Below are 27,459 nucleotides of genomic sequence, written 5' to 3'. Positions count from 1 at the left end.
ATCCAGCAACACCTGGGGACCAAAGGTTGAGAAATTATGGTCTAACCTATAGTATAAATTGATGCCCAATGACACCTAATTATCTCTATATTTGGTGCTGTCTGGAAATCTTTTCAAGATAGGAGATTTCTTCCCCTCCTAAAGCAAGTTTTATGGCTGAACAACACCTATAGTTGCTTATTTATTTACTGACCACATGCTTTCTATGAAACTAAGTACTCATAGTAATTTATAGGTTAAAATGTTGCTTACAATCTAAGACAAAATAAAGGTAAAGGGACCCCTGACCATTAGGTCCAGTCATGACCGACTCTGGGGTTGCGGCGCTCATCTCACTTTATTGGCCAAGGGAGCCAGCGTACAGCTTCCAGGTCATGTGGCAAGCATGACTAAGCCGCTTCAGGCGAACCAGAGCAGCGCACGGAAATGCCGTTTACCTTCCCGCCGGAGCGGTACCTATTTATCTACTTGCACTTTGCCATGCTTTCGAACTGCTAGGTTGGCAGGAGCAGGGACCGAGCAACAGGAGCTCACCCCGTCGCGGGGATTCGAACCGCCGACCTTCTGATCGGCAAGTCCTAGGCTCTGTGGTTTAACCCACAGCGCCACCCATGTCCCTATTAGCCATTGTGGTGTACAGCTAATGAGTTGGATGCGGAACCAAGCTGGGTGTGACATTATGCTGAGTGTTTGGGGTTTTTTATATATATAGAAACAACAGCAACAGCGAATAGCTGACACAGGGAAGACGAGCTAGACTGGGACCATGACTGGGACTTTGGACCTGCCCTAATCCTGAATTGAATGGGATATTTCCATCCCATCAATGGGATATTTCACCCTAGAGCAAACAGCAGGAGCAAGAATGCTCAATTCTCGCTGGGTCTGTGGACAGGACAAAGAGTTGAAGTCAACCTCTCACCACACCAAAGAAGAAGAAGAAGAAGAAGAAGAAGAAGAAGAAGAAGAAGAAGAAGAAGAAGAAGAAGAATAGTAGTAGTAGTAGTAGTAGTAATAGTTTGGATTTGATATCCCGCTTTATCACTACCTTGTGGTCTCTTCCAACTCTATGATTCTATGATTCTACCCAAAGGAGTCTCAAAGAGGCTAACATACTCCTTTCCCTTCCTCCCCGACAACAAACACTCTGTGAGGTGAGTGAGACTGAGAGACTTCAGAGAAGTGTGACTAGCCCAAGTTCACCCAGCAGCTGCAGGTGGAGGAGCGGAGACGCGAACCCAGTTCCCCAGATTACGAGTCCACCGCTCTTAACCACTACACCACACTGGCTCTCCTGATCATGTTCGAGTCCAGCACTCCCCCTGTTTGCTTGCTATTTGTTAAACAGAAAATAAACCATGATATCACACAAAAGTAGCTGTAGCAATTTGTAAACATAAAAAGCGACTTAAAGAAAAAAGCGACTAAAAACGTAGTACTTACATAGGAACCATAGTTTACTGCTAGAGTCTGTAGAGACCATGGAAGCCCCAAGCCAATCAGAATGTCAAAAACATTGCTTCCAATGGAGTTTGACACAGCCATGTCCCCCATTCCTGAGGAAACAAGAGTGGTTTGGGCTTATTTAGAAAACAAGAATTATTATAGACCCATCTTATGCAAGTTTGTTTATGTCCGAGTTGCAAGTATTATTTCCTTTGCAAAGTTCTCTCTTATTCTGCTTGCCCCATTTCCCCTGCTTTCTTTTAGGTGTCTTGACGCTCACTAATTTGGAACACACAGGTCCAGTAGTTATCCACACAATAGTCTCAGAAAGTTCAACAGTTATCCACATAATAATGACGAGAATTTTGGTTCTTCATTCACACAAGCTTTTTTGCATAAGCCACCACAAAACATTCCACACTGCCTCAGATTTACTCAGTGGAATAAAAGGTTTAGACACCCTCAATTTCAGTAGAAGTATATGAAAGGCTTTGGTTGAGGTTGGTGCATCACTTTCATTTACTTATACTGAAACTAGTATGAAACTTTTTTGTCAATTCACTCAGTTAAGTTAGTGTTCTACCAAGTAGCATCTGAATAGCCTCCGATCTCCAAGTGCCTGCTCTATGTTACAGTATTTGTTGTGCATTTACCTTTAAGCACAGGCAATGGTTCCGTTTTAAAAACCTTCAACAGCTTCTTTGATAGCAATGTTTTAACAAACTACACAAACCTACCTTGTCTTGCTACAATTAAGCTTGCCATACAATCCGGGACACTGGTTCCAGCTGCCAGAAATGTGATCCCCATGATCACATCTGGAATACCCAAAGTATAACCAATAATTGTTACCTAGAGAAAATAAATGGACCGTTAGGATGCTTAAGCTCATTCAGAGCACATACAGATGTACCAATCTATAGGAGGGTTTTTCTGTTCCAACAAGAACTCAGCTTCCCCTGCTCTCAACATAGCAAGCTCATTATACTGAGCCAGACCACTGGGCCATCTAATACAGCACTGGAGGCAGCTCTCTGCAGTCCCAGGCAGGAATCTTTCCCAGCCTTGCCTGGTAATGTTGTGGATTTAATTTGAGCTGTGCCCCTTCCAAATTCACCAGTTTAGCTCCAGATCCAGTGCTGATTCCCTCCCTTCTTGCTTCAAGAGAAGAGCAGGAAAAGAAAAGGGAAAAGAAATTTAGACATTTGGCACGTTCATCCCATTAAATTTATCTAATGGTATGAAGCCAGTATTTTATTTAAAGAAACAATGCAGGGGGTGGGGTAGGGCTTTGTGATTGTCATAAGAGCTAGCCAGTCAGTACTTTGCACAGCCAGTCTTTGCTTATTTTCATGATTGCAAGTTGTTTTAAACCATTTTTAAAGTTGTTTTAATACTGTAACCTGCTAACCTAACCTTAGGGTGAAGGGCAGATAATTAATAAAACAAAATATGATTCTAAAACAGATATTTAAATGGTCAGTCACTGAGGACTTGTGATTACTAAGACCCAGAGTAGTTTCTCAAAATCAAGTTAAGGAAAATTAATCTAATTTCTTTTTTTGATAGAGTTACAAGCTTGGTGGATCAGGGGAATGAGGTGGATGTACTGAATCTTGACTTCAGTAAGGCTTTTGACAAAATGTTCTACCCTTAAAAGAGGACCACAAACTTAACATAAGACAACAGTGTGACACAGCAGCAGAAAAGGACAATGCTATTCTAGGCTGCATCAACAGAAATAGAGTGTCCAGATGAAGGGAAGTAATAGTCCCACTCTATTCTGCCTTGATCAGATCCCACCTGGAATACTGTGTCCATTCTGAATGCCACAAGTTAAGGAGGATATTGGCCAGTGCAATATGTGCAGAGGAGGGTGACCAAGAGGATCAAGGATCTGGAAACCAAGCCTTATGAAGAATAGTTGAGGGAGTTGGGTATGCTTAGCCTGGGAAAGAGGAGATTGAGAGGAGATATGATAGTCATCTTCAAATATCTTAAAGGCTGTCACATGGAAGATGCAGCAAGTTTGTTTTCTTGTGCTCTAGAGGGTAGGACCCGAACCCATGGCTTCAAGTTACAGAAAAAAATTCTCCAACTAAACATCAGAAGAACTTTCTGACAGTAAGAACTGTTTGACAATGGAACAGATTCTCTTGGAAGGTAGTGGACTCTCCTTCCTTGCAGGGGGTTGGACTAGATGGCCCCAGGGTCCCTTCCAACTCTGCCTTTCTATGATCTATGATACCAAAATTGTACTTAGCAAGCTGGCTGCAGAAGGGTAAATCATGGAGGGCCATGCCCTGCTTCTGGCTTGCCACTTTTGGAAACAGGATGCTAGATCAGATAACTCTTTGATCTGACCCACCACATGCCCAGGCACTGTCAAGAGAAGGGGACACTTCCAGCATTCAAAGCACTCCAGCATTCGTCAGGCCCAATACGTACCATCCATACCATCACGTAGGAAAAAGCTGCAATCCAGAGGGTGGAAGAAGCAAAAGTGACCAAGAACCACTTCTCCCAGCGGGGTTTATTACAGTTGGGTACCGTGAAGTACAAGAGGAAGGACAGAGGCCAAGTGAATAACCATTTGGCAATTTCTATTACGCCAGCTGCAAAAAACCCAAACCCCAACATTAGAAGGTGATTCCATCTTGTATGCCTTATGACCTCCTTTTTTAAAATGACAAAAATTCTACTTAAGTTCAGAGCTAAGATAAATGCATACGAAAAAGAATATAGCATATCAAAATGAAGAACTGAGCAACTGAGGCCAGCACAACAACCTCACTTTGCCTACAAACCAAAGCTGAAGTTTCAACTGAGGTCTAAATTTTCTGCCATTTAGGTTGAATGATCATTTGCGCTTCCCCACTCCAAAGCCTTCATGTAGCATCTAATGGCAAGAAGGATTTTTGCTCAGTAACTTGCCTTACTCTGAAGGAGCTCTCTCCCAATTGTCTAGATGTCTAAAGAATGTTTTAAAAAGCAGACTTTGAAATATTAAAATTAAATAAGTACCGTATGTTTAATATTAAACAAGCAAACAGATTTGTGAAACCTAGGAATTTCTTACATGGTACATCAAAGGGAGTGTAAGGGTCTCCACTCTCATCCTCCTCTTCCTCCTCCTCCTCCTCCTCTTCATCATTCTCATTGTTTTCATTGTCATCGTTTTCATTCTCTGTTTCATTCCCAGCCTCTGCAGCCTCTTCATCTCGTCTCGCTCCATTTGCACCTCTCTCTGCAGAATTGCTGGGTCCTGACCCATTCTCTACTGTGCGCTTGGCAGGGACTTTGATGGCCACCTCTGATTCTCCATTGGTGTATACTCTGCTGTTGATTAGTCTTTGTCTCTGTTTAAAGAAGTAATGGCAGATGCATTAGGAGTTTTTAAAAAGCAACGAGACTAAAATAGGGAGGAAGGAGAAGAGATTGTAGGATCAAATCTCCATAGCAACTGCTGAAGACAAATGCTTCACCTGCAGGTAATATAGTAGTATCAACTCATGTTATTTCAGAGCTCTTACAAGTTGTGCTGATGTACAAAACCGCTGCATACCTCAGTTAATAAGAATCTCAATATACATTGATAAAAGCCGAATTTGCTAGCTTTTAAAGAGGGCAAGTAATATGTATTTTTCCGTGTATAAGACGCCCCCATGAATTTTGGGGGGCTCCAATTTTAGAAAATGGGGGGAGATGACCCAGAGTTGTTGAGCTTTTTGGGGGGGAGGGGTGCACAGAGTTATTGAGCTTTTTTTTTGGGAGGGGGAATGCCAAAAATCACTCAACAGACTGACAAACGCTGACAATTGCATGTGTGACAAAAGCCATAAAGCGTCTGCCTGATCACCACCAGCAGCCAGCAAGCGCACACACAACTGCAGCAGCCAATTAAAAGCAGCCCTTGTCGCAGCCACGAATCACCCACGCTTTCGCCACTTACAACCTCCTGCTCCCCTCCTGCACTATCCGTGTATAAGACGAGCCCACATTTAGAACATTACTTTAGAGTTAAATAAAAAGGTAAAGGGACCCCTGACCATTAGGTCCAGTCGTGGCCGACTCTTGGGTTGCGGCGCTCATCTCGCTTTATTGGCCGAGGGAGCCGGTGTACAGCTTCCGGGTCATGTGGCTGGCACACGGAAATGCCGTTTACCTTCCCGCTGGAGCAATACCTATTTATCTACCCTCGTCTTATATACAGAAAAGTACAGTATATATTTAAATTATCAAAATAACATTATTTTAATATACGGTATGTTATATATGTACATCACTGACACTTGTTTTGTAATTGAATTTACAAAAATTTCTCACTCCCTGTTAGATAGAACAGCCATCTTAAATAGTCACTTGTGTTGTATTATAAAACTACAACAGCATCAAGAAATGAACAACTTCATCCTTGGTTCCAAGCCCCACTGATTATAACTGAACATACTGATTAATCAGCTAAAGCTTTAGTTGATTAACCTGCTAAGTAAACTTATTAAAGACTGCAACCTTACCTTTAAAAGCTCTTAAGTAGCAGTACAAATAACAATGTATTCATGTACTTTATTTTGAAAAATCATAAATAATTTAATCAATACAATGCTTTTTTACATGAATACTTAGGACCCTTTAAGGAGGTGTATTTTTTTGTTCTGTCCTATGCAGAAATGGCCTGAACTAAGGGCAGAGATTTCTGTTTGAGAAACACATGAGGAGCAAAAGGGACCAATCTCATACGTTGTCTTGAAAACAAATCAGCATTATATTTTTGGACTGTGTTTCCAAGTTCTTGCCATGACTGGACTGTGGCTGTTTTCCATTCTTGGGGACTCTTTTCTCCTCAGACAACAGAGGAGCTCCTTGACCCTGTCAGTGCAGCTCATGTTCCTCTACTCTTGTGCTCCAGACCCCAATATGGCTCATTCTACCATTATATTCCAGTTGGGGAAACATGCAGGGCAGCCCTGCTGTGATAAAGATTCTGGCCATCCAGTATGAGGTGAGAGGAAGAAGTGTGGTCATCACTCATAGCAACCCACCAAGATGCCCCATAAAAAGAGTCCAGTAGCTTCCAGTTTACAGATCACTGCTGAAGCAAGCACTGTTTACACAAAACATAAAATATACCTCATTGATCAACATGCGGCTGGCCATGGAGAGCCGGGTTCTGGGGGGGAAGTGACTGGTTATCATAATCCGCAGCCCAGCCTCTGAAAATGAAAGTTGGTGTGGATATGCAGACAACAATTCATCCACCATGATCACAGAGGCTTTGCGATGGAAGTTTCCTAAAGACAATTAAGGGAAATTAACAGGAGAGAAAAAGTCTTCTGCATCATCAGATATTTATCCTATTTGAAGCCACCATATGACAGTCAGCTGTTCAGTGGTGTTCCCTAACATTGCTTCTCTTTAATAAGCAGCGCTAAGAACCTCTCCTAAATTTTTTTAGAAACTCTAAAAGAATGTCTAGTTCGGAAAAACCTGACACTTTGGCAGCAGATGCAATTAGTCCATCTGCTGTTACTCTTTCCGTTCACATTGACTGGCAGTGGTTCTTCAGGGCTTCAGGCAGAGGGTCCCTACCTGGAGAGGCTGGGGAAAGAACCTGAGGTGACCTGCTGGTGCTCTACCACTGAAGACCTTCAGACCACGTCATGGGGACAGTTCTGATTTGTGTGGTTGAGCCAATATGTATCCCTCCCACTTTACTATCCCATTTTGCAAGTGAAGTGGCAAAAATGAGGGGAGGGCATTTTGAATGCCTTCCGGAAGAGTAAAAGTAGAGCACACAAAATTTACTGGCGGCATCAGCAGCAGCAGTGTTCTGCTGGTGGTCATCATCTGGGTTTTGTTTCCCCCCATGATCCTCCCTCTGACCAGACTGATGTCATGATGCTGATCAGTTTCATGAGGGAATCTGGGGGTTACAGCTCCCAGGCTTAGTTCTTAATTATCACTGCCTTATACTTGGGGGAACTTTGACCACATCCTCTCTTCTTACTTCAGTGTACTAGGTCTGTTGGTGGCTCCACATTGTCCTTGCCACATCTGCTCTGCTATTTCCTGTGGCAAACATGTAAACAAGACAACCTACTCATGTACTCTCAACAGGGAACCATGACCCGCCCAGTTTTATTTGTTTTATTTTAATTAAGACATTTCTATCCTACCCTTCAGATAAAACCACTCAAGCAGCTAACATAAAAAGGTAAAGGTACCCCCTCCGCTGTTTAAATTTAGATTTTAAGCTCCTTGGGTGAGGTGCTCTTTCTTTGACCCCCCCTTTCTTTAAATGTGACTCCGTAAAGTGCCACGTACATTATAAAGCTTTATAAACAATGGGCGATAAAGCAAAATGATCATGAAAATCTGATCATGAAAATCTCCTACATTGAGGTCTCTTTTGCAAAAATGGCATTTCACTATTTCACTCTTTAACTTCTCCAGTTGTTGACATGTCTCACAAAGATTGGGGCCAAACTAAATGCTACTTCGCATCTTTGAATCCCATGCTTGGAATTGCTGTTACTGTTTTCAAAAGAAGTTACAGGAAGCTGTGACCAATGGATCAGGATTACACCCATGGTTTAACCCTTTCCCCTGTGCTTCTTCCCCCTCCCCCGGCTGCTTATTGCTCCAGGAAGCAGATAGCAGCTTTATTAGGGAGAAAACAACATCTAGACTGGGACTCCACTACTGCTTTGATTAAAAGATGACATGGGGATTCCCAAGTATGGGATTCAAAGATGCATTTAAAGTGGCATCTAGCCTGGCCCACCAGAACATCAGGAAGGATTCTGCAAACAAGCAGTGTGTGACTTACTGGAACAGTTACCTTTCTTTAATAATACTACTGTAGCATCACAATTGCTGTTGTCATCCATCTCTGTGTTATTTGCTAGTCCATTCACCATATTTGTTGCATTCTTTGTCCTCCTTTCAAAGATATGTTGTAGACTGGCATTAAACCTATACAAAGAACAAAGAGATGTCTTCTCAATGGCTTTCTCATGGGGTTTTCCTGACAGACCTGTGTATCCATTTGTAGGTTTTGGCAATCCCTATGCAGTGGTACCTTGGGTTAAGAACTTAATTCATTCCGGAGGTCCGTTCTTAACCTGAAACTGTTCTTAACCTGAAGCACCACTTTAGCTAATGGGGCCTCCTGCTGCCGCTGCTGCACAATTTCTGTTCTCACCCTGAAGCAAAGTTTTTAACCCGAGGTACTATTTCTGGGTTAGCGGAGTCTGTAAACTGAAGCGTATGTAACCTGAAGCGTATGTAACCTGAGGTACCACTGTATTTTAGTGCCTAAGAAGCCTTTTAATAAATAAATGTTACATTTTTAAAATAGAAGAAATAAGGACTGAAATATGGCTATATGTGAAGTGAGTACACTGCTCCTACCTGCTATTCTTCCATTGCAGAAGATCTTGAGGAGAAACTTCAGAATGTTTGTCCATAGAAAATAAGACTAGGAGCAATGCCTGCAAAGCTATGGTGTGTGGAGCAGCAGAGCAAAGCCTTTTGGTTGGGTGAATGAAGGTGCCAGCCTTCAGTACCTTATCTTTTGCAATGGAAGCCCCCATTACTGACTCGACAGCTAATCAGGAAGCCAGGGAAGCCAATGCAGCTCACCTGACTGGTCCTATAAAACTTCGGGAGCCACCCTTCTTTCTAACCAATTTTCTCATAATGAGAAAAATTTATGTTACGTTTATCAAATACACGAATGATTGTAAAGAAAAAGACTATGTCTATATTTGTCTGCTTGTCTATACTCCTCATTTTGGAGCACTTGTCCTTGGTGATATCTTTTTCTGTGACTTTGTATTATGCTAATAACTTCCCTGATTTGTTCGCAAACTCAAATTGTTTCTGTTTTAGGGATTTTATATTCTGTTCAATTTCATGTTGCATTAACAAGGAGAATTGTACTTGTAGTGTTTTCAACTTTTGTAAAATGGCTTTGTCTCCTGGCTTTTCCATCAAGGTTTTTCCAAAACACATTATTTTCTTTAAAATCTTTTGCTTTTCTTCTTCTTTTTTTCTGTAATATATTTTCTTTTGAATAAAGAAGCCTCGCAGCACTACTTTACCAGCATCCCAGACCATTTCCTGGTCCATTCCTTTAGGTTTATTTTAAAGTATTCTCTAATTATTTCTCTACCTTTCTCTACCACTTCCTCTTTCTTTAGGAGGTTTTCATTTAATCTCCATCTATATATTGTTTATTTTCTCCCTTTAAAACCATTTTGATTGGGTTGTGGTCTGAGAGTGCTCTCAGGCAACCTATCTTTTTCATTCTTTGTATTAATTCTTTTGAGAGCCATATCATCATATCGATTCTGCTATGGGCATCCTTCAGGTAGGAATAGTATGTGAACTCACACACTGTCGAGTATTTGTACCTCCAACCACCTGTTAGGTTCAAAAATAGTATCATTTCAAAAAAAGTTATTGGAAGTTTACCTTCTTTGGCCACACCATCCTTAGTTCTTTTGTCCTTTTCTAGGGATACTATCTCATTAAAGTTACCTAATAGTATTTTCTTTCCATTATATCTTTCAAATAATTTTTCCTCCAGGGACTTATAAAATTCCAGCTTTTTTTCATTAGGTGCATAGATGCCCATAACTAGTATTTTTTCTCCTTCTATAGTGATTTCTACCACTAATATTCTGCCTTCTTCATCCTTTGTTATTTGTTTTGGTTCTAGTTTGGGGTTGGCATAGATCACCCCCCTTTTTTTAACTGTGTCTGAAGCAATAAATTCATTGCCCAGCTTTTTATTCACTAATAATCTCCTATATTGCCTTTTTATGTGTGTTTTTTGTAGACATATAAATCCAGTTTTCGTTTTAACAAAAAGTTCATAGTTTTATTTCTTTTACCTTTAATATTCAAACAGTTTATATCCCACAAAAAAGTCTAAGGTCACTCATATTCTTAAAGTTTCAAGTCTTATCTAGTCTTCTTGCTGGGATTTATCTTCCTCTTCTGCCTCTCCCAAAGCTTTTATTATACATTCTCATAATGAGTGACTTTCAACCCTTCAAATAAAACTCACAAAAAAACCAGCAGGCAACTATTTTAAGCGCTTATGCACCAACGCTGGATGCTGATGAAGACATTAAAGAAAAAATATATTCTCAACTGGATGCCAACCTATCAGAGACACTGATTTTAACGCAAGAGTTGGGCAAGATTTCTATCTATTGGGAAAAAAGGAACTGGCAACAGCAACCAGAACAGAATTTTATTTTTGACTGTATGTGCAGCGCACAACCTTGTTATTACAAATACACTCTTTTGAAAAATAACTAAATTAAAACATCACGGAAGCACCCTTGGTCGAACCACTGGCACCTCTTAGACTATGTAATTGTCCAAGCTAAAGATTGCTGTGATGTACTCCTTACCAGAGCTATAATGAGTGTTGATGACTGTTGGACAGATCACAATTAATATGTTCCATGATGGCTATTAAGATTATACCTCAACACAGGCTTCAACAAAGGAAACCCAAGGCATAAGATGAACACTCAAGCCCTTCAAGATCCAATTCATCGGGATTGCTTTCAAACAACTCTTAAGGACCACCTGCTTTCAGAGTTTCCTGAAAACATCGAGGAACACTTCAGCAAGCTAAAACTATCCATTACTACAGCCTGTGAACAAACTACTGGATACCAAACCAAAAAACACCAGTTCAAAACAACAAAACCAGTGGACCTGATGGGGTACTTGACAAAGTTTTCAAAGTGTGTGGAATTGAACTTACACAACAACTTCACAAGCTCATTGAAAAAATCTGGGAGAGAGTGAAGATCACAGCAGACTTTAGGGATGCCATTTTTTTTTATTTTTTTTAAAGGTGATAGAACAGATTGCGGAAACTATCAAGGCATCTTTTTATTAGCTGTGGCAGACAAAATTATTGTAAAGGTCTTAACAAACTGTCTCCTAACTATTGCTCCTATTGCTCAATATCCAAAAAACCAAAATGCTGCACCAGCAGGCAGCCCCCCACGCCACGCCACAAATCCAACCTAATGATGCAACGCTGGAAAGTGTCAATTACTTTCCTACTTAGACAGTTATCTTTCCACAAGGGCTGATATTGATGCCAAAATCCAGCCCTGCCTGAGCTCTGGAAGTGCAGCTTTCTCCCAACTGAAGTGCAGAGTGTTTGAGGACTAGGACATTCACAGGGAAACCAAAATGCTTGTTTACAAAGTTATTGTACTACCAAATTTATTGCATGCTTGTGAAATATGGACCACTTATAAACGCCATCTCCAACTCCTCGAAAGATTCCATCAACAGTGTCTATGAAAATTTTTACACATCACTTGGGAAGACAGGCAAACCAATGCCAGTGTCCTGGAAGATGCAAAGATCATCAGTGTTGAAGCAATGATTCTTCAACATCAGCTTCGTTGGACTGGTCATGTTTTTCAAATGCCTGATTATCGTCTTCCAAAGCAGCCACTCTATTTCCATCTTAATAATGGAAAGCCAAATGCTGGTGGACAACAAAAGAGCTTTAAAGACACTCTCAAGGCATATCTAAAAAAATTCAGTATAAGCACAGAAAATTGGGAAACACTGGTTGTGAGCATTCCAATTAGAGAATAACCTCTACCAAAAGCATCATGGACTTTGAAGAAGCCAGAACACAGGACAAAATGAAGAAACAAACTAAGAGGAAGGCACGTTTGGCAAATCCTGACCATGATCAATTCCTACCCGGAAACCGACGTCCCCAGAACTGGCCTTCACAGTCAACTATGGACACACCATTAAGACCATATTCATGGAATACAATTTTACTTGGCTACAAGATACTGACAAAAAAGATTTATATATCACTTCACTTATTCAGGTGTCCCAAAGAGATTTCCAATAACAAAAGAATAAATTACAAAATATGTTTTTTTTTTAAAAAGAAAATCAATAAAGCAATACAAATATAACATATGAAGTGTTCATCCAAAGAAAGACTTGTCTAAAGCAGCACAAAATATCCACTCAGCTAACAAAGGATGGACACAAGTAGCTACCAAAAGCCTGACCAAAAGTGCTATCCAAATGCCTGAAAGCAGGGCACCTACTTTTAATTAAAATAATGCATAGTCAGGTTTTCATGATTAACCAAGTCCTGAGGCTACACTGACACTCTTGTTCTGATTTAACAGAACAGAAAATTGGTGGCTTGGGTTTTTTAAACAGCTTCTCTACCTGTAGGTAGTGCTCCTTGAAAGACAACCATTTAGGTAAGGTAAAGGTAATGGACCCCTGGACGGTTAAGTCCAGTCGAATTCGACTATGGAGTGCAGCACTCATATTGAGGGAGCCGGCATTTGTCCACAGACAGCTTTTCCGGGTCATGACTAAACTTTTCGCACACAGAACACCGTGATGAATACCATTTACCTTCCCACCACAGTGGTACCTATTTATCTACTCATGCTAGTATGCTTTCAAACTGCTAGGTTGGCAGGAGCTGGGACAAAGCAATGGAAGCTCACCCTGTCGCATGGATTCGAACTGCCAACTTTACGATTGGCAAGCCCAAGAAGCTCAGTGGTTTAGACCCACATCCATTTATGGTAACCTTAGCAATGTGCAGACATGATACTTACTTCATGATGAGAATGTAGACAGCATACATTAGAACTAGAATTAAAGACTCCCACCTGCAACCAAAAGAGGAAGAAAATGAAGACAAATAAGGAATAGGGTTCCACGTAGCTGAAATGGATCTGTTTCTAGACCACTGATGCCTAGAGTTACCAGGTCTTCTGAAGTTTAGAGACTCAGGAAAGTGAGCCTGAGTGCTACAGGCTAGTATCTGGCAGATAGGAGGTGAAGCGTGGTGGGCAGCTGCTGAGTCTAGTGGTGCAGGTGGTGTCTTGTGCTTCAAAGATGGAGCCTACCTAATCTCATCATAAAAGCTGGTCCTTACTCTAACTTCCTATATTATTACTCTTTCTATATGGATCTTTGCCTTGCATCTTCATCAGCCATCATCAGCTTCACATTTATACACCACTCTTCCTCTCTAAGGAGACCCCAGGGCAGCTTATAATAAATGAAATTACATAGAACAATTTAAAACAACATTTTAATATATTTCAGACAGCAGTTGAAACTAGCATGGTGATCCCATATGCCTAACATGATATCAGTGAAGAAGGAATCTCAAAAGCTACTATGAGACTAAGCAGGAGTTCCTATGATCAAGTGGCTAAAGCTTGTGTTGTCTTGGTAGACCACCAGATTTTCTTCTTTCAATTGGAACCTGGTGTTCTTATCTGTTACTTCTTTTAATAGTTGTCTGAGCTTTAGTTAGTCAACACAGGCACTTTATGAAACTGCCAGGGACCAATTGTCTAAAACTATATACCTAGCTCAGCCTCTTCTGGAGAGCTATTGCCAGCCAGCGTCTTAGGCACAGGCCCTTCGCATCTCCGGTACCTTAGCAACTATCTTGTCCCACCCCAGCCTTAACCACCACTGCTCATCTTGTTCATAATGCCTCCCTCACACTGATACCTCCATTTCAGGCTCAGCAGCAGAGATCAAGAAGGAAGGAAGTGGTGGAGGGAGGCAGGAGAGGAGCAGGGGAGCTGCCTTGCCCTGATGGTTCCTCTGCAACTCAAATCCACTGACAAAGTGCCCATTTGGTACTGTGAGGCCTTCCCTCCATCTGGCCAGCTTGGGAGGAAGAAGTCTCATGCATGCTCTGCTTCAGAGCTCTGAGTGTCAGCTTGCATTTCTTAGTGCAAGAAAGTATTCATCTGATAGTCTTTCTATCTCTTTTCTGTCTGTCTGTCTGTCTGTCTGTCTGTCTGTCTGTCTGTCTGTCTATCTGTCTTTCTATTTCTTTTCTGTCTGGTGTGGTGTTCTGTATGCTTAGTGTTAAGTTTTAGTCTTGTTATAAGTTACTGTAAGTTTACGTTAAGTCTGCTGTAACTGGATTTCTTATGTGCCAATCCTGAATGTATTGGATTTGTGACCATTATGCTCATTTGCCTTCAGTAGCAGTAAAGCTCTGCTGGATGAAATATAATTGCCTCTGGTCTATTTTTGGGAATCCTGCAATGTGTTCAAGTTTTTACTCTGCTAACTATACATTGGAATCTACTCTGGATCAATACTGAGTAGACTTTAAATGACACTGAGAAGATTCAGAAAGGAGATAACAAAAACACCACCAGCCCCTAGTTCCTCAACAACCCTGTGGGAAACCTCATCTAGTTTGGCAAAATTAGTTATGGCTTCTTGGATTCTGTTGGACAACTTCCCTGCTAGTACAGGACTCCTGCCCAAGACCCTGCTCCTGTTACTTCATTCCTGCAGGATGCTCCAGCCTGGTCTCCTAACTTAGGACTTGCTCTTGCTGATTGTGACCTCAGGGTTTATGGAAATGCCATTTCCTTGTGGCCTTGCCCAAATTGCCTAGTTTATTGTTGTACTGAAAACTGATGGGGAATAACAGAGCCAACACCTTCTCCCCAGAGGAAGTCAAGTAAACCTTCACTCACAGTAGCTGAATGAATCTCACTAGGGGGACAGGGAATAATCCCTCCCTTCCTTCCTTCCTTCCTTCCTTCCTTCCTTCCTTCCTTCCTTCCTTCCTTCCTGTATTTCTACATTGCCATATCATAAAATATCAGAATAATTTGCTAAATAACTTTAGCAACAATTATCATGCTCATTCCCAGTTCTCCGTTGTTCTCTTCTTGAGTCATTGCCTCCTAGCTCCAACTTCCCATTAGCTGCCATCCAAATCTTTCTTCATGCTGCTAACCTCTTTGCTGACATGTCTGCTGTTCCTTTCACACTCTCACTGTTACATAGGACTGTCTTCTTAATGGTACTATCCCAAATGTCTGTGGTATGTAGATGTATGCGCATGTATATAAGCACTGCACCTAGCTGAGTGAGACCCAGAGACAAGCCTTTCCCAAATAATCAGCATTTCACTGGAAGAAGCAGCGCCAATGCACCTAGGTGAGCATACAAATGAGTCTTTGCCTCCTTTCATTCCCCAGCTGCCAATTCTCCTTTTCTGTCCTAGAAACCATTCTCTGCATCACTTCTTTGTCTTTGCAATGTAACAGTCTTATCATTGCCTGTGCATACCCACGTTCACTTGGCCACACCCTATTTTCAGCTCAGATAGGTTTGCAGGTTGTTGCAGTGCTTGAAAACCCAGACACAAGGGAACCCCAGCAGTCACAGGGAGCTCATGGAGATTCCTTCACAATGTGATCATGACTGGAGATGGCTGGCAGGCAAGGAATAGCTCCCCAAAATGAGGCCATTTCTACAGACATCCCCATGGTAGCTATCACATGTTGCCAGCCTCTTAGAGCAATAGTACTTGCAACACAACTACACATCTCCTGTGCCCTCCTCAGCTTTCTACTTTTGTGACTGTCACGCTGAAAGGAAATTGTTTGGACAGTCTATTCAGGCTGCTTATACAGGCCCTGCATCTTCAGTGGAGATCTGTGTGGGTGGCCCAGAAAGTGCTGGGAAAGAGATGTTTCCTCTTTTAACTCTAAAAAGATTTCCATGAATCACTTTCCTATTTAGAAGCTCTATAGAAATGGAAATTGGTCCCCAGGTTGCTCAGCAGAACTTTTGCCTCCCTCGCTACCATTAGTCAAAAAATGACAGTTGCACTACTTACCAAGCAACTTTTTCATCATAAATAATCTGTGGAGAAAAATGTTATAAAATTGTATTACCATGTGAGACTGTCTGTAAGGTATGCCACACTTTTTAAAAGACTTTTAATATCTCTTGACACAAACTCTCTTCTAGTATCCCAAATAATTTCCCACAGTTCATTCCTTCCAACATCCAATTTGTATCATCTGTAATGTACAACTCTACTTGTTATAGATGCAGAATTGATTTTATCAAGAAACACAAAATGGAAAATGGAAAGGAGATTTTTCACTTTTCAATCCAATCTCTATGCATTATAATCTGTTAACTTTTAGATAAAGGTTTCTATATAACCCTCTTCCAATGTACTAAATCAGTATATGAAGAAGCAAACACATGAATATGGCACAGGTTTAATAGAACATTTCCCAGCCCTGCTCTCTGAGATCCAGAGACTGAAATTGGGTTAGTGTGTATGCAAGGCATACCAGACTTGTGCAGAGGGCTCCAGTGCACAACCAGGCCTGGAAATGACATGTTAGTTTTCATGGCATTGACCATGATACTGTCCTGCAACCAAGCTGTGCGCTGCTATGGGTTTGAGGCCTAAGGGTCAGCAGTCCATATTCTTCAGAGCCTAAGGTGCTACAGAAAGTAGATGCATGCAGGGCCAAAGTACATGAAATGAAGGCTATCTACAATCAGAACTCAATACATTTTGATTTTTAGCAGCTGTGAAGAAGAAGAGAAACTGTATGGGAGAAGCAGCACTGGGGGGGGGGGGGGAATTCTTATCAGAGAAAAAAATGGCATGGAGGGAAAATGCCTCAGTCCTGCTCAGACCTCATTTGCATCCTCTTTCTTACACAGCTGCTTTTAAGCAAAAAACCAAGATGCCAGGAGAGCCCACCAGGAGCTAATGTGTAGTTTGGCTTTAATATATTTAGCTGACAAGCATATCCACAGCTACAATAAACCTGCATAGGTTTCCAGCCTCTCTCTCTCTCTCTCTCTCTCTCTCTAATTCTGCTCTGTGCCACTTAAGACAGCAGCCAAAAGGTATCATATGTTTGAATCACTCCTAAACAGAGAGGGTGGTGTAGGCGATACTCAGATCAGACCCAGTGAAATCCATGGGCTTAAGTTACCATTACTTACTTAAGACAACTGATTCAATGGCCCCACCCAGATTACAGTACTATTTAGTCAGATACCTTTTTAGGCAAGGCAGAATTCAAGAATGCAAATCCCCCACTTGCAGTCTGAAGAGATAGTCCAAACTCCTAGGACTTCATTCTACATAATGTATAGATCAGTTCAAGCATGGCTACCCTTCAGAAATTCAGATAAAAAAGAGATTCCTCCTCCTCAGTCACCACTAGGTTGCACTCAAATTCTACGTCTCAGCTTTTCTTTTCTCCCTCGGCTTTGCCTGGAATGATGGTAGCAAATGAAGTGCCCTGATAAATGTGGGAAGAAATATTTGCAACCCACCCCCCTTCCAGCCTTCTCCTGCTTTTACAGTCAGTGTGTGTGTGTGGAGGGGAAGGAATCCATTGTTTCTTTGCTGTCGGCTTATAGCTGTCGCCCTCAAGTACAGGCCTTCTTGTGAGTCAGCTTATAGCCAAGGACACATGTTCATGCTTCAATAAGGTGTCTGGGCATAATGTGACAAGGCAGAGTCAGGCAGAGAGGACGCAGTTCTTCCTCAGGTTTTACTGCCCTGCTTCCTGCCATTCCAAATTGGCTAAATGCTCCCAGAACATGACATTGTAAATTATATGGAACTGGGAAGAGGGGTGACATTTCTGTATTGTGCTTAGCCTGAGAGGGGGCTACTATTATTTGCTGTAAAAATGAACTCTGCCCAGAACAGCTAATGTCCAATTCTCTATCTTCTACTTGTTTATTTTTTACATTACGCGCCCCCCCCCCCCCAATACCCCAGGACATAGATACAATGAAAGGCTGGAAGATATTTGCACTTTCACACATATTAAGATTTCTCATAGGAGGTATGGAATCAAGAAGCAAAAGGATGAATGTAAAGGACACAGAGCCGCTGGTGAGACCAGCAGGGAAGAGAAAGGCTCCTGCTATTTGATCTGCTATCATGAGAAATCACAAAAATAGCCTCTTCGTCTTTTCTCTTCCATGGTGGGTTCAGATATTGACCCCCACCCTCCTATGATTGCTCATGGGAGGGGATTAGGGTTGCCACCTTTGGTTTGGGCAAAATAAGGAATGTGTCAGGAGAGAGGAATTGTAGGGGCTAAAAATTACTTTACCTGCTGCAGAAATGACTTCAAAGCAATCCGTTACAATGAGTGAAAGAAATTTACGGTCTTAGTTAGTGATGCACATTAATTTAAATGGACTCACATCCTTCCCAGTTGCTGGATTTCTGCCTGTCAGAAGAATGGTAAATGTAGAAACCCAGCCCAAAAAAAGAGGAGGGGTGAAGATAGCAACAATTCTGTTTCTCTTCCTCACAGAGCTTTGCCTCCAACATCCCTTTCATGTAGCTGCTAATGCCACGCGCATTCAAGCACATGCCTCGTAGTCAGACAAGGTCATCCAGCCACTAGGGTCACATGTGTGCTTCATTTTGGCCCGGTCCTTTATACAATATTTTGCATCAATTTATTTAAATAAGTAAAAACAACAACCATTTTAAGGCTTCAATACTTTGCATAATTAATTGAAAGTAAATTCAACTGAACTAATTGGGACTTAGTTCTGTTTTCAAAGGATCAGGTTGAACGTGAATTTAGGACTGTGAAAGTTTCATGCAAGGGAGTTTGAGTCCTCATCTGCTGTACACATTTAAAACACTTTAAAAAGTCATGGGTTGGGGGGGGGAGGTTTCTTTGGTAGCTAAAGAATAGGTTTGCAATATCCACCCCACCCCTCATAAAGGAACAGGGTCAGCGAAGCACGTAAAAGCAACAAGGACCCGTGCCGACTACCTCCCACTCCCCTGGTCAGCTTGAATGTGAAACACACACACACTCCTGCTGGCCAGCCTCACCTTCCCTCCTCTCCTCCCTCCCTCCCACTTATCCGAAGTCCCTCGCCCCTCCATTCCATTCCCATCCATTGGGCCACAGCTGCGTCACTCCTGGATTGAGTGTAACAGGGAGGGGTAGGGTAGGGAAAGAGCGACACAGGCAGGCAGCGGGGAGGCAACACTCAGCGCTGCCTCAGCAGAGGAGAGGGAGCAGGGAGAAGAAAGCGGGGCAGAAATAAGGGGTGCAGCATTTTCCCTTTAAATAAGGGACAACCCCTTATTACAAGGGTCAGCAAACTTTTTCAGCCGGGGGCCGGTCCACTGTCCCTCAGACCTTGTGGGGGGGGGGGGGCGGACTATATTTGGGGTGTGTGTGAATGAATTCCTATGCCCCACAAATAACCCAGAGATGCATTTTAAATAAAAGCACACATTCTACTCATGTAAAAACACGCTGATTCCCAGACTGTCTGCTGGCTGGATTTAGAAGGCGATTGGGCTGGATCCGGCCCCCGGGCCTTAGGTTGCCTACCCATGCCTTATTATAAGGGACATGTGGCAAACCTAGAGGGGGTCCCAGCAGTCTCACAACCCAGCTGGTTCTATAAACAGATGCCTTTCTATGGTTCTGGACATGTGCCTGCCACAATTTTCTCAGTGTTTTGAGCTGCCATGATTCTGCAGATCATGGTGGCTGCCTGGCTGCCCCTCATCCCCAGCACCTGTAAAACACACATCCACAAATTGAACATATATGAGCCCTATATATGCCCACAGAAAATCACTTCCTTGGACTCCAGCAGTAACTGAAGCAGACTCTTCATTATGGTCTCAGGTACACCAGAAAATATACCAGAGACCACTGGTGGTCTTCAGAATTCAATTTAAGAGGCACTGTTACAGAAAATTCTTCATAAATTCCAACAGATGCCTGGAAATGCACTATTTCTGATCATAAATAGTAGGAATCATAATGGATTAGGGAGTGAAAGCAAGTAATAACAATATTTTTGCCAGAAGTGTGAAATAACAATTGCTTATTGTAGAGAAAAAATCTGGTCTCACCAGGCTAGAGTCTTATTACACATTTTCTAAATGAAACCACCTAGAATGAAATCTCCCCCCTGACTTCACTGGACCAACCCAAATCTGGTTTTGGCATTTGAAGCTATGTTTTGAAGTTGCAGAACATTAGTTCTTAAACCACTATGGACTAAACTGGTAAAGATGTAAATTGCAATGGGCAAGGTCCTATATTCATTTAAATGAAACACTCAACAAAAGCAAACTTCTTGTAAAAATAAATCAGCTTAGTGAACCCCTATGAAATGGGAGAAATGGCACTTTGGATTGCCAAAGAAAGACTTATTCAGGAAAGCGATCTCTGAGCACTTACCAAGATAAGTGCAACAACAGAGCAGGTATAATACATGGAATCCCTCAGGAGACACCAAGATGACAGTGCAACAATCTGAGAAAACAGACAGGAAGAAAATGAACTGGCCATATATGATCCCAAGATTCACATTAACAGCAAGCTGCAAGGAAGAGCTGATGGGTCCCCCCCCGTCCCAAAGACCAGAGAATTCTACACAGTCATTGTAACAGGTGTACTAACCTAGTCAGAAGAATCACATTTTTTCCCAGGCATAAAATATTTATACCTCAAAAGGTCACATTCCTGCAACAAAAGTGTTACTTTGAAAGATATCTGTGAAAGAAGATTTCATACAACAAATATGCAATTAACATTTATTGAGAAGGAGGAAAAACACTGTGTGGAAAGTCCATTATCTCCAAGTTTTGGCCAGATTCTCCAACAGAAGTGCTGAGCCTGTTATACTGAAGATACATCATGAGGAGTTCAGACTCCTCATTCTGAGGGGAAGAAGCAATGGTTGCTAGCCATTATCTGTGGTTACCTGTTACAACAGTTGGGTGCCTCCACCTCTCTGCTGAGCGGTGGCAAGAGCCCATGGGATTCCAGGCACTCACCCCAGGTCTGTGTTCCTTTGGAGAACTGAGACATGGGGGAGACTGTCGTAGCTTTAAGAAATATGGTTTATTCTTCTATTTACATCTTCAGTCTGCATGGAGAGAGTCCAGATCTTACAGCATGGTCATTTCAAGAGGAGCTTGTACCCCACAGCAGTGCAACCATGGAGTCCAGGGCATCTCTCCCAGCCAGTTCTGCAGTCAGCCTGTCCAAAGATAGATCTCAGACCTCCTGCCACCTTCTTCCTCCCAGAAAACCTTGCTCAAAACACTATTTTCCTGTCCCCTCACACCCAGTTACCATGGTAACCTTCCAAACTCAGTCTCTTCACACCTCGGGGATAGTTCTCTTGCAAGCCAGTGGCCCTCAGTGGCCCCATATTCTTCCTTAATGTCCCTAGCTTAGCCAGGTCATTTTGAATAGGCTAGCCTAGAAATTCCTCCGCAGTTTATGGTTCCTCTTCACATCCCAAATAATCAAAATTCTATAATGTCTAGCTGGTACCAAACAAATTATATGCCACAGTGTGTATGTGAGTGTATGCGCGCGCGCGCGCTCTCTCTCTCTCTCTCTCTCTCTCTCACACACACACACACACACACACGTGCCCATTTATATTTGTATGGTACCAGGATATTTCCAGTCAGACTCACAGTATTTCATTTTAGCAGAAATCTTGCATTTGGCAAAAATCTCCAGGGGAAAGACTTCATTCAGTGACCTTACTAACTCCAGTGCAATGCGGCTCATATCAGGTTGTAGCAGATAACCTCTGGAAAGGTGGCTTGATACAAGACTACATTTATGTCCCCTTTTCTGGAGAAAAACAAAAAACACCCCGCCCCATTTACAACATCCAGTACATTAAGTGCACCATGGGCTATAAGCTTTTTCAGGGAGTGCCCTGTACCAAAATGAACACACCCAAAACCATTTGCAGGGGAGGAAGTTCATATAAACAATTGTGTTAACAGAGATCAAAGGCTGGGCCAATGTGAATTACTTTTAGTCAGCAAACCGAATTACTTGTTGTTAGTAAAATTAAAGCTTAAAACATTAAGATACATGCAAACCAAGTGGGCAAGAAAACCATAATGAAGAATATATAACCTCTTCTATGAACAATAATATTCTCTATGTTGCTGAGGAGCTCATTCTTATATATTGGATGTGCTCAGAGCTTTTCTTCTGGTGTCAGATGCCGGTATGCAGTACCAGAGCTTTTTTTTTCAGACAAAAGCACTGGTTATGGAGTAATAAATATAACGACAAATGGACATGTTTGCCAGATATTCAGGGAGAAGGAACTGATCCTGGGTGACAAGGCAGAGAGGAAAAGCTGAGCACATCACACTTCCCCTTCCCGCGTGTTGTGGGGCTATGCATTTTCCTGCTGGGTCACCCCATTACGATGTGGGTGGAGCTGGGGGGTCCTGTTATGAGGGAGGGGAGGCGGGGGGAGCTGCTCTGATGAGGAGGGCACTGAGGAGACTCGGGAGGGCAGTGTGTCGTGCAGGTGCCTGCAGGTGCAGAGGGGCAGTGGCAGCTTGTGCCTGTTTCCGCCAGTGGACCATGCTGCGGCGGCGGAGGCGGCAACTGCGGCTGGTGGCCATGGGCAGCTCCATGCTCCAGGTGGCTGGATGAGCCACAGCGGAGGAGGAGAGTGGATCTTGGCAACATAATTTTCTCTTTTGGTGGTGGCTGCTGCTGTTGCTGCAGCTCCTTCCCTCCACCAGCTAGCCAGTCCGCTGGTGCTTTAAGCTTGCCTTTGGCTACCCACCCCTTCCTGGAGAGAAGGGGGGATCTTGCTGGGCGTCCTTGCAGAAGAACCTGCCTAGGGGGTCTGGGGCACGCGATTCTCATCTGAAGAGATTGTGCACCTTCTGTGGGTGGGTATTGGAGGAGCCACAGCTGCTGCAGTGCCCAGCTGTGTGCCTTTTGGAAAACATCAGCATGCAGGGGAGAGGGGAGAGAAACAGACTTTCTCTTTGCAAGAAAAAATTGTGTGTGTGTGTGTGTGTGTGTGTGTGTGTGTGTGTGCAACCTCCCACCCCTTTTCGGATCAGCATTTGAGGAGGAGACAGAGTCGGGTGCAGGGAAAGCGCCTCTGCTTGGCTGTCTCCCACCGCAAAAGCTTGTTTTTCTCCATCTTGCCCAGTAGGCATTGTTTTATGATGATGATGCATTGTTTTATTATTACGGGCTGCATAAAAGGGTTGCCATGTGCCTTCTTTTTCCAGGACACGTCCTCTTTTCCAGGGGTAAAATTTGAGGCAAATTGCATTAATTTGCTTTGAATGGCCATCATAGTGTCCTCTTTTTTGCTCTACAAAATATGGCAACCTTAGTATACAAGAAGAATTATAATTTATTACTTCTACCCAATGCTTCCCCCCCTGGCAGTATTTACTTTAACAACTTCATGGTGAGTACCGGCAACTTTTTTCTAGAAATGGCACTCTCACCAAAGCTTGTCTCCAACTTGCTAGCCAGCTATTCTAGAGAAAGACAGAACTGAGATTTTCTTGGGGAAAACCTTTTGCAACCTAGTAGATACCAATTGTGGACCTTTCACTACCTACTTCTGTGTGGATGATATGTTTGCTTCACAAGGAAACATAGCACGAGAGATATGAATGAATTCAGATATTGAGAATAACTTTAGAACAGAGCACTTATTTGTCAAACAAGTGAGAATCTGCAAGGGAAATTTCCTTCCTACACACAGAAGAAGAAAAATGACAGTCTAAGGCTTCACTTCTTATTGACTTTGTCCACTGCCAACTTTAGGAGTAATTATAAACAACTGGTGGTTACTTGGGTGTCATTAACACAATACACTTACCAACTGGTAGTTTTGCAACAAGACTGGAGGGTGCCTTCTTATAACAGGCACCACCACAGATACTGTTACTTCATTTTTTGTCTATTAATATTTATTTTAAGAGTGCGAGTATTTCTCTCTCTTAAACCTCATAGCTCTTTCTGATAAAGAAAGTTAAGGTAATGTAATTAACATCCTATTTCTGTGCCTATTGTAGATTACTCCTCCATGAGATTACACCACCACAATTGTAAAATTCCTATTGTGTAATTGCTATGATTAAGCCTGTTTGGCTGTAGCAGCCCAGAAGATAGATGGCATATTAGATCAAAAGCCACCTTCCTTGAGCTTTCCTTACCCTTTGTCCTGATTAACATTGCTATGAGTTTTATGTAAGCCTTACATTGTAAGGATTCCACTGCTAGTTAAAACTGCTCTATTAGCTGGTTCTCTGATTTTTTTACCACCCCGCCCCCCACATCAAAACCAAAACATCATTCAGATAGAGCTCTAACCAGAGAGAACTTTACTGGAAGGAAAAACAGTAAATAAGGGTGGAGAGAAACATAATATTTGCAGAGAAGTTACAATGGTACATCACCTACAGTGTGATCTGAGCTTTCTCCTAACTTTGCCCTTTGCCTCACAGATGTTTGTTCTATTAAGTATTGCCCCTTTCCTGCCAGTGATCTCTCAGCCAAGAGGAAAGTGCTATTGTATACCTGTCTACCCAAAAGTAAAACTCTTTAAGATCAATGAGGCTTACTCCCAGGTAAATGGGTTTAGGATTATAGCCTAAATCCTGTAGCACTGCCTCTGGAACCTCTCACTGCTATGGGAAGTGGAAGAGCACACAACAATGTTCAAATGCTAGTAAATTCCAAGCACTCATCAAAGCAAATGAAATGTCTAAGCAGTCCAAGTTGATCTCAGAAGCAGAATGTTTGCAAAATGTTTGCAAAAAAACATTTGGCACAGTTCCATAAGAATTGGGTGAGATCCCAGGCTCCCTTCTCATGCCAGACCCAAGTGAGATTTCTACCTGCCTCTGATCTGCTTGTTATTTGTGAACTTGTAAAATTAAACGATTCTATTTTCTTAATGGTAATCAGAATGTACATGTAGTGGTTAGGGCCTATAGGAAGAAAACAGTTTCACACTTCCTTTATGGGACCCCTCTACAGAAAACAGATTTTAACAGCAAAGTTCAGGCATCCTTTTTTCGACAGACCCTAGGAGTTCCAAAATGTGGCTATATGTGCTGAGCTAGATCAACATCTCTTAGAACCTAGGGGTTGGATCATGACTTTAAATACTGGTTAAAAATTCATTTTAGTACATACTCAGAAAGCATATTAACTTGTTTATTGAGAGATTCACATATTTTTCATGGTTTTCTGCAATTACTTTTAAACTCAAACAAACAGGGATTGCAATAGACTCTTTCCTCTTACTGGATGAGTCACATGCTTTCTCTCTCATTAAGCAAAGGCTGTTAGACCACAAATTTCAAAAAAATTACCCCACTCAGCCCTCTGTATGCCTATCTGCTCATGGAATGATGCCCAACTATTTTTATAATTTAGATACCCCTTTGCATCTTAGAGCTTTTATGTTAGTTGCTTTAAATGTACTGTCTAGAAGGTTGAAAAAAATACCCTTCCAGAACAGACTTTGCCCCTGTGGTATGAACACACCAGATGCAATATATCATATAATTTTGGACTGCTCTCTCTTCATTCAACACTCTTAACTGGTGATTCCTTTGAAGCTCCAAATATCTACTTGCAAAGAATCTGTAATCCAATATCTGATGAAGGATGATATTTCCGAAACTACTGAGGTTGTTTCAGGATACAAAATTGAGATTCTTAATCTTACCTAATGATGGCTACTGAGTCTTTTATATGTTTTGTGTGCTTAATATGTCTGGACTATTAATTTTTTATTGGACTACTTTTAATGGTCTAAATTATGCAAATAAAGGCTGAATGAATGATTGAATGAAAAGTATTTGTTGAAATGCATAAAAATGAATTTGTAAGCAGGAAGCTTTTATTAATACTGGGGAAGGGGACTGACTTCTAAGGAAACACAGAAAGGGTCCCGAGATAAAACATAAAGGTATATTAACTGCTTTGTGGGACCTACAGTTCAATCCTACTTCGAACTGATTATGAAAATGCAATGCCACAAGCAGTGTTTAAGGCCTCTAGGGTGGAAGCAACATTAATGAGTTCATTGTGCTACAGAGATAAATAAAACTGAGCTATCTTACATGTTTGTTACATCAACAGTATAAGAAATGCATTGAACTCTTGTGAAATGTTATATAAATAGAGGCAAGCAGGAGATTTCCATACTGATTGTGCACCAGTTTGTAAAATGGTGGCTACTACTCAAGGGGGAGGAGGAAATTTAGTCATATTCTCTTACCTGCCCTGCAAAGAGGCCACAAACCCCAATTATACAGAGTATGTTGAATACAGCAGAGCCAACGATGGTCCCAACACCCACGTCTCCTTTCGTGATAAACACACCTGAAGGAAGAAAACAATTCCTGTGTCGCTCAGAATGAACAGGCAGGATTTCCCACCGCAAACCAGAACAAGTGGCACTATTCAAGAAGACTGCTGGGATTAAGGAGAAAACACTAGAGCATATTTTCTAAAACTGAGAGAAGCCGAGAAAATGTGTGTAATAAAAAGATTGCTTAAAGGTGTTTTCAGCACGATCAACCAGCTGAACAGTCAAATTCATTATAGTATGGAAAAGGAAATAACTGCAAAGGTTTCGCATCATCTGGTTAGCAGTACATGCAGGTCTGATCAACGCATGTTAGAATGAGATGGGAGAATGAGCTGTTCCACTTCAGGTGGAGGAGCCACCATCTTTGAATGCTTCACTAAGCAAGCAAGAGGAAGAGAGAGAGAGGGGGAGGGAGGGAGGGAGAGAGAGAGAGAGAGAGAGAGAGAGAGAGAGAGAGAGACTGCCTGTTTGCAGCTGTGCCGGTTTTCTACTTGCAGGGATTTCTCTCTCTCCACCACAGCAGTCTTAAATGCAACAGGCACTCTACCACTTTAGGACTTGCATCACCATGCAGCACCTCATACAAGACCCATTCTACTTCATGTGAAGACCAAGTCTTACTTGAATGCCCTGAGCTGTTAGAAAAAGCTTTCTCAGATTTTGCTGCTGTCTGGTATTTGGGGGGGCAATGTGCATAGGATTCCAATACACATTGGGGTAGAAATTTGGGGTGGGAAAATACTTGTTTAAAGTCAAATGGCCCGTGCTCAGGAGTTCTTTCTGCATGGTTAGCACTGCATGAAGAGCCTCTGATGTTGCCCACACATTGGGGGGAAGTTGGTAGAGGGGAAGGCTGTAGGGCCTGCATGGGCTGCCTCTGTGAGCTGGAAATAGGGGTAAACAGACCTGTTAATTTTGGTTCTCCCTGTTTCCCATTTCCCCAATCTTAAGTTCTCTACA

The 27,459-nt window shown here is 42.1% G+C and overlaps 1 protein-coding gene across 3 annotated transcripts in view; it reads right to left on the bottom strand.

The window, feature by feature from the left end:
- The window catches only part of SLC24A3 (solute carrier family 24 member 3), a gene marked incomplete at its 5' end in the record, with an annotated part of 170,946 nt that overhangs the window by 12,447 nt on the left and 131,040 nt on the right, over nt 1-27,459 (bottom strand). For 2 of the 3 annotated variants that reach the window (XM_081872738.1, XM_081872737.1), the window contains 10 exons: nt 1,444-1,556; nt 2,184-2,298; nt 3,895-4,061; nt 4,526-4,805; nt 6,577-6,737; nt 8,276-8,421; nt 13,101-13,154; nt 16,160-16,185; nt 20,547-20,621; nt 26,407-26,510. In XM_081872738.1, coding sequence (XP_081728864.1) covers nt 1,444-1,556; nt 2,184-2,298; nt 3,895-4,061; nt 4,526-4,805; nt 6,577-6,737; nt 8,276-8,421; nt 13,101-13,154; nt 16,160-16,185; nt 20,547-20,621; nt 26,407-26,510 — 1,241 coding nt within the window. The remainder of the gene's footprint in view (nt 1-1,443; nt 1,557-2,183; nt 2,299-3,894; nt 4,062-4,525; nt 4,806-6,576; nt 6,738-8,275; nt 8,422-13,100; nt 13,155-16,159; nt 16,186-20,546; nt 20,622-26,406; nt 26,511-27,459) is intronic. The other variant, XM_081872739.1, reaches the window with a different exon arrangement.

The sequence above is a fragment of the Podarcis erhardii genome, assembly GCF_964252035.2.
Source record: "Podarcis erhardii genome assembly, chromosome: 8".
Lineage (NCBI taxonomy): Eukaryota > Metazoa > Chordata > Lepidosauria > Squamata > Lacertidae > Podarcis > Podarcis erhardii.
Note: the sequence above shows the minus strand (reverse complement) of the source record. Positions and strands in the feature narration are given on the sequence as shown.